This window comes from Nematolebias whitei, chromosome 8, assembly GCF_014905685.2.
Source record: "Nematolebias whitei isolate Nwh7 chromosome 8, NemWhi1, whole genome shotgun sequence".
Taxonomy (NCBI): domain Eukaryota; kingdom Metazoa; phylum Chordata; class Actinopteri; order Cyprinodontiformes; family Rivulidae; genus Nematolebias; species Nematolebias whitei.
The window spans coordinates 3946106-3953755 of record NC_056505.1 but is presented as its reverse complement, the minus strand read 5'-3'; the positions used below and the strand labels follow the sequence as shown (position 1 = coordinate 3953755).

At 50.8% G+C, this 7650-nt stretch overlaps 1 protein-coding gene across 3 annotated transcripts in view; it reads right to left on the bottom strand.

Annotated features, from left to right (window-relative positions):
• Window positions 1-7650, bottom strand: part of kank1a (KN motif and ankyrin repeat domains 1a) — a 27444-nt gene continuing 19794 nt past the window's right edge. For 2 of the 3 annotated variants that reach the window (XM_037680851.1, XM_037680853.1), the window contains 10 exons: window positions 4456-7026; window positions 3652-3801; window positions 2852-2960; window positions 2491-2676; window positions 2295-2382; window positions 2005-2223; window positions 1672-1815; window positions 1159-1359; window positions 723-821; window positions 1-631 (listed from right to left, as the gene is read on the bottom strand). In XM_037680851.1, coding sequence (XP_037536779.1) covers window positions 569-631; window positions 723-821; window positions 1159-1359; window positions 1672-1815; window positions 2005-2223; window positions 2295-2382; window positions 2491-2676; window positions 2852-2960; window positions 3652-3801; window positions 4456-7026 — 3830 coding nt within the window. In that variant the 3' untranslated portion in view covers window positions 1-568. Of the gene's footprint in view, window positions 632-722; window positions 822-1158; window positions 1360-1671; window positions 1816-2003; window positions 2224-2294; window positions 2383-2490; window positions 2677-2851; window positions 2961-3651; window positions 3802-4455; window positions 7027-7650 lie in introns of all 3 variants that reach the window. The other variant, XM_037680852.1, reaches the window with a different exon arrangement.

The following is a 7650-nucleotide window of genomic DNA, read 5'->3' as shown; positions in this document are numbered from 1 at the left end:
ATACGAATCGTTAGATGAGATCTTAGCCAACATTGAACACAAACCGGTGAAGAACAACAACCTCCGTATGTACAAATACACACCTGCATTCAGACTAAACTCTGATAAATACACACTTCATGGACTGGAGCAACTATTAAAATACTGGCTTCGTCTTTTTAAATAGATTACAAAAGGTTTAGAGAAAAGTCCAGATCCTCCTCGCACGTCTCATCCAAACTGGACAAACAACCGTTTGTACACAAAATACTTCCTCTCTCTGTGTGTGTGTGTACATTTGATGGTAAAAATAGTTTTGGTTACTCCTAAATGATTGACACAGGCATAAACAACAACAAAAGTGGGGGGGGGGGGGCAGAACCTGGAGCGGTTCAGGCACCTGGTGGTCACATTCATACAAGGACACTTTGGGCTCGCGGTGGCAGCAGTTGGATCCAGAACTTATAAAAATATAACTATAACATGTGAATGGATGATTGGTGGGATTAAGGTTCTGATCCAGTGACGGGAGGCTTCGTTCAGTGAGAGCCAATAGCAGCGCAGCGTTCATCAGCTGAGGGGGCGGAGTCTAATCAAAGATGCCTCGCCGGGTCGGGCTGGGGGAGGTTTTCCTGCTGAGCCGAGGCGTTCCCTGAAAAACAAACAACAGAACAGATGGATCCAAGAGGACTGAAGAACCTGCAGGTTCTGTTCAGAAACAGTTCTGGTCCAGTCAGACGTACCGGTGACTGGGCTTTGGAGAAGTTCACGTGCGCATAAAGCAGCACGGCGATGTCTTTGTGTCCTGCTTCCAGAGCGATGGACAGAGCGTTACTCCCATCCTGGAGACACAACAGAGTTCTCTCATTCCGTTCCAAACGTACCGCGAGGAACACAAACGTTCTGACAATTCAACTAAATCGACTTCACGAAGCGTCTGAAGCTCAGTTTGGTTCTGAAACTTTCACTAAAACATTTCGTTACTGGTTGAACTTTCTGAAGGACTGTTGATGGAAACAAAGATCACATTTTTCTCGCAGGTGGGTTTAAAAGTTCATGTTTCGTTGGCACGGCTGACTCGGCACGCTTCAGAGTCTGGAACCTTCTAAGGTTCTGATGAAGACGCAAAGAGTCGTTTACGTTTACTGAAGTATTTAAGAAAATGTCGGAGGGACTCACGCCGTCGCTGAGCGTGGCGTCGCAGCCCGGTTGGGCCAGCAGAAGTTTGACGATCTCCACGTGGCCGTGTTCACTGGCGCACATCAGGGCCGTGGAGCCTTCGTCGTCCTGGATGTTGACGTCGGCGCTGTGGGCCAGCAGGGCCCGGACCATGTCCATCCTGCCGTGGCTGACAGCCAGCATGAGACCCGTCTGACCGGCCTGAAACGGAACCAGCAGAACTTTTTACCTGCTGCAGGGTGAGGAGGAGGATGATGAGCTGTATGAGATCAGGTCGGAGCTTTTTGCTCAGAACAAAATAAAAACAACAGATTTTAAATCAACACCGACGCGTGAAACTAAAGAGTAAATAAATTAAACTGCTCGCAGAGAAACATGAGGTCAGAGGTCAAAGAGAATCCAGGGGGTTCTGATTGAAGAGACAAAGTTCACAGAATAAAGAAGCGTCAACAGGTTACTGATTTAAGGTCCGATGACCTCTGACCCCGATGACCTCTGACCCCTGGCACTGACCTGACTGGCTCGAGCGTTCACGTCCCCCTTACTGAAGAGCTCCTCCACGATGCTCATGTCCTTCGTCGTCTCCACGGCCGCCAGAGCAGCGAGCATGATGGGAGTGTACCCCGCTTTATTCTGCTGGTTCACATTGCACACGTCGGAAACACGGGGGGGGGGGGGGGGGGGTCATGTTGCACAGTCCTGTCATGAAACTGTTTTCACAACTTTCATTCCCGTTAATCCGCAGCAGGATTATCAATCTGTCCTTATATTTAACAGGTTTAAGTTCTGAAGGGTCCAGTCTGAAGATTTTTCAGTCAAAAGAGAAACGTTCCAGATGTTCTCACCTGCATCCAGCAGCTGTTTCACCACCTGGAAGTTGGAGTGCGAAACACTGTAATGCAGCGCCGTGTTGCCGTTACCGTCGGCCATGTTGGCGATGTGGCGCAGCACGGCCGGCGAGACGGCCTCAAACGCCACCAGGTAGTCCTCCACCATCGACGCAGACGCCGCCTTCTGGCTGGAGGCTCGGAACCACTCGTGCTGCACCGTATTGAGACACGCTCTCTGTGGAGGAGGGGCGGGGCTATCAACCAGCTGACAGGTCATGTGACCAGATCATGGGAGGGGGGACTCACCAGATCTTTGCCGCTCACAGCCTTGGAGTCGCTGAGGGACGTGAGGAGAACGTTGCAAGCAGACAACATCTTGTCGCTCAGCTGGAACCTTCACAGGAACGTTGGAGAACGAACTCGTTAAACTGCCTGAAGTGCTCACGTTCATCTGATCTGACCTCATGGAGGAATTGATCTTCAGAAAAGTTTTGACCCTCACCTCTCCCTCTTATCCTTTAACCTCTCCTCGTCATCCTTCACCTCCTCTGCTCCTTTGTTTTGGAACTCCTCCCCGTCACTCCTTCCTCCTTCGTCCCCATACTCGTCCTCGTCCTTCTCGTCGTCCTCGTCCTCTGAGGAGCTGCTGTCCTCCGAGCTGGAGTCGTCACTGGATGTAGTTTCATATCTGCACCAGCAGGGGGCAGAAAAGGCTCAGAAACCGAGGACCCAGGAGTTCCTGCAGGACCCGGCTGCAGAGGCTCATGTGTCGGGACATTTACATCCAAAGAACACGTGTGGATTTAAACATGCTAGACAGGAGGTACACAGGAGGGTAAACTGGAACCAGACTTTCTTCTCACCCTCCGTTCACTCCAACAAACTGCAGGTTCTTCTTGGTGCCGTTTGGGTCGGCTTGTCCATCCTTCTTCTTCATGATGGACTTCAAGGGGTTCTGGCTGCACGCCTCTCCTGGAACAAACAAGAACTTTATCATGCTCCAACTGTTCACAAAGGGTCAAAACATAAAATGCATGAGTTACTCTGAAGCTCCCCTCAGTCCCATTTTAACAACCGTTTCTCAAACAGCTGATTTTTACTTTTTTTAACGCAGAAACAAGAAAAGATGATTTTCTGCTCAAGGTCATTTAAACGATGTCTTACAACCGTGAAACAAAAACAGGTCCAGTCGGTTAGAACCTCTGCAGTAGAACCAGCTTGGACATTTGAAAAGAAACTAAAAATATCAAAGAGGAGCAGAACCATCAGAACATCTGCCTGGACCTGCAGGATGGAGGGGCCTCCTTCCTGCTGCAGGGGGGGCTAAAGGCTGCAGAAGAAGATTCATGTAAGGACACGTGTGTTTTTGTTTCAGGTTACCTTGTAGGGACCAATATTACAAAAAGTCATGCACTGTAGGAACAACTGCTCTTTATCTTTACCAGGACCCCATAAGAAGTCTCGTTGGGGGGTTAGGCTATGGAAAAAGAATGGAAGTCAATGCAAAGTTCCCAAAAAGTATGTTCATGTGTGTGGAGCTCCTCATCAGGAGAACCCCAGTCTGATGATCATGTTCTGTTGGTGAATCGATCCATCAATAAGACCACGTGACCCCCCAGGACCCTGATCGGACCCGTTTGCTCTAAAGACCTGGTTCTCGTACCATGTAGTGCTGTAGACATCTGCAGGTCCATGCGACTCTTCTGCTCAGCTGTGAGTTCAGGATTTTCTGCCGGGTTCAGGTGCGATGAGGTCCGGTCAGCCTGAGCGCGCTCGGTTCCGGCGCCCGACACCTGGACCTGCTGAACACTCGCTAAGAAACAGAAAACAGACGACTCAAGACTTTTGCACGGTTCTGGAGGACGCTGGAAAATCTAAATAGACATAAAATGATGCTTTGACTTCAGGACAAATAGATCAACAACTTTTTAAGAAAAGTTTATGTGAAAGATTTTATTAAACTAAAAAAAAGTTTTTCAGTTTGAAAAAAGAAATTTAAACTGAGCAGAACATCAGCCGAGTTCTCCCAGCTGGTTCTACAGACCGACCCGCCTCACAGAGCTGCATTCATCTGCTGCCCAGAGCGAAGGCCCGTTACGTAACGGGTCCAGAACCATGAATCAGCACCGGGGAGGGGAGGCTCCAACAGAAATGAGCTCACTGTTGGGTTGAGTCCAAACATTCTTTCAGGGTCACAGAACTTTGGCCCGTCCATCTGATTGATCCGGATTCTCTTTGGACCACAGGTGCACGCTCTGACTCTTAAAACTGGATCCAGAATGTGGACCAGGCTGCTCAACTATCGGGTCAGAATCAAACTCAGTACTTTTATCCGAGAACACAAGAGTTGTTTTGGGGACACAAAGACTTCCTCGAGGCTGCCAGCTGGTCCCAGACCAGCAGAACCTGGCTCTAGGAGCAGATCATGTGAGGGAGGAGTTCAGTTCTGGTGTTGAGGTGTTCTTACCTCTGCAGGAGTCCGAGCTCAGCTCCAGGATGTCCTCGGCGCTCCCGTACTTCATCACAGAGTTGATGGAGGACAGTGTGCTGACCAGCTGACTGTTGATGGAGCCGAACTGGCTCTGAGGTTGTCCGAAAGCCTCGGCCAGCTCGCTGTAGTTCTCCGCCAGCAGCATCTGTTGCTCCTGCAGCAACTTCTGGACCCTCTCGATGTAATGGTCCAGTCCGGCGCCACCTTCAGGCTGCAGTGGCGCAGATGCAGTCTTCGGCTCTCTGCCGAGCACAGATTCAGCCGCCTGGGAAGGACCGCACGCGATGTTTCGTGTTTTGAGGCCAATCAGGGAGTTGTCGTGGATGCTGAGTGGACCCACCCCACACTCTTTGGTTCTAGTTGAACTGGATATGCCAAGAAGCGACCCCAGATCTGTGATGGTTCCCACGGCCACTGAACGGGTTTTGGCTGTTGTGGGGTTGTCTTTAACAAGTCCATCTCCTGCAGCGACGGTTCTGGTTTCCGGTGCTGCCGTGTTGGTTTGTTTATCGCAGATCATCAGCTCCATGTTGGTGAACGAGTCCGTTAACTCGGCCGTCTGTGTGTTGGTGGAACAGCTCGTTACGTCCACATCGGTACCGGTCTGCTGCGTCGCTGATTCAGGAACAGCCAGAATTCCTGAGTCCACCTTAGGGACAAAATCTGGGTCAGTTCCTTGTGACACCAGCACCTTGACCGGACTGACAATCACGTCCACAGAACAGTCTCCGCAGCCAACTGACCGGGACTCTTTGTTCTGCTGCAACTCGTCTCTACGGAGGTTCAAACTGTCCACAGTCTCATCTGTGTTAACGCCTGTTTCTGAAACACTCAGCTCCACGCCAACCTGCTGGTGGCACACCTCCACCCGCCGCCCCACACATTGGTCCTGGACTTCCACACGCTCCCGCACCACCCACCGGTCCATTGGGAGGTCTGGTCCCATGGAAACGCTCCGCACGCTGGGCCGACAGGACACACCCACAGTGTTGGTCTGTAGAGTTTGATCTGTGCCGATGTGGCTGAACTCCACGTGGTCGCCCACGCCCTGATGGCGCACCTGGACTCTGGCCTCCACGCAGGCGTGGTATGTCTCTGGCCTGACCATCAGACCTTTGTCTGCCCTCTTCCTGCTGGACCCCCCTGCTGTGTGGAGCTCCAGTTTTAGTTTCCCCATTTCCATCTCGTGAGTGGTTTCTTTCAGCTGCACCTCCAGCCGGTAGATTTTCTCTTTGAGGGCTTCGATGGTCTGCTGCTGGAGCTCGACCTCTTTCTCAGCCTCACTGGTCACACCCAGCATGGTCTCGGTCACAACAACTGCCACACTCCGGACCTCCAGCCGGTCCGTCAACACCCCTACATCCTTTAACCTGGGCTCTGTTTGCCGCTTCTTCTGAGAGAAGACACTGTTCATGTTTTCATCTGTCACAACACCGATGGTTCTTTGGAGAGCTTGGCTCTGCAGGAGGTTTTCATTATTCTCCTTGGAGGTCTTCTCGAGAGCTTGGACCTCAGCAGCCAGACGTCTGAACTCATCCAGCTGCTGAGAGCTTTGCTCCTGGATTTCTGGCTCAACAATCTTAAGCTCGGTTTCCTTTTGGATAGAACCAGGGTTCTCCATCTGGTTGGCGCTGCCTACGCTGTACGAGCGTTTCCGGAAGCCTTGATTTTTGGACTGAGCAGCCAGCTGCCGTTTCTCTTCCTGGAGGACTGCAATCTTGACCTGAAGGATAGGAATGGTTTTCACCTGCTCCTCCAGCTCCTTCAGCCTCTTCAGAGCCACCACCATCTGCTCTCGGATCTGTTGCAGCTGCAGCGGGCTGACATTGGTCACTGGGGTCGCCACGCCGGAGCTCATGGGGCTGTGGCGAATGGAGCTGCCCATCGATGGGGGGTAGTAATGGTTATACTCTCCGTTAGACAGGCTGTTGATTGGCAGTTGCTGGTGGGGATTGGGGGAGACCTGGCTCGGGCCAACAGAACCAGAGTAAGATGACAACGAGCTGCTGGAGCCCATTCCACCAAAGCTGGCGAGGCGACGCCGGGGCATCAGCGGTTCACTTTGTGGCTGCATGAGGAGTCGCTCCTGTTCAAGACGGCGCCGAGTCTCCATCAGGGTCTTCTCCACCAGGGGGTTGTGGCACGAGGCCAACTTTGGTGAAGGAGGTGGAAGCTGCTGCTTCTGCTTTGAAACACCCAAGAAGGACTGATGTGGGGGCAGTTCACAGGTCGTCTTGGAGAGGGTGGGGGTCAGGAGAGGAGCATCTGGAGGCCTAGAGGTGAAGAAGACCGGGGACTGTTTGCCGTCGCTGTTGGATGAGGACAGCGAGTCTGTGGAGGTCCATTCAGGCCGGCTGCCAACTTCACAGATACCACCTTGAGGTTTGGCCACTTTGGGCTTTTTTGTGATACTCAGCTTCCTGATGGTGTTTCCTCTTTCAATGTCATCGACATATTTCAGGAAATCCAGGTCTAACTGGAAACCATAAGGAGTTTCAACATAGTAGGAGTCCTTATCACCAGTGTTCGGGCATGTTTGGGCTCGTTCTGAAAGAGAAGGCACAGAAAAACATCTTAAAGCAAAATATGTGTCAACATTTCTGCTATACGCTATCGAGCTAAAGTTGGTCAACTTCTATACGCTACAGAGCTAAAGTTGGTAACTTCTGCTATATGCTACCGAACTAAAGTTGGTCAACTTCTATACGCTACAGAGGTAATGTTGGTCAACTTCTTCTATAAGCTACAGAGCTAAAGTTGGTAACTTCTGCTACATGCTACCGAACTAAAGTTGGTCAACTTCTGCGATACGTTACGGAGCTACAGTTGGTCAACTTCTGTGATACGCTACAGAGCTAAAGTTGGTCAACTTCTGTGATACGCTACGGAGCTAAAGTTGGTCAACTTCTGTGATACGCTACAGAGCTAAAGTTGGTCATCTTCTTCGATATGCTACAGAGCTAAAGTTGGTCAACTTCTGTGATACGCTACGGAGCTAAAGTTGGTCAACTTCTGTGATACGCTACGGAGCTAAAGTTGGTCAAATTTTTCTATACGCTAGAGCTAAAGTGCGTCAACTTCTTCTATATGCTACAGAGCAAAAGTTGGTCATCTTCTGCTATATGCTACAGAGCTAAAGTTGGTCAACTTCTTCTATATGCTACAGAGCTA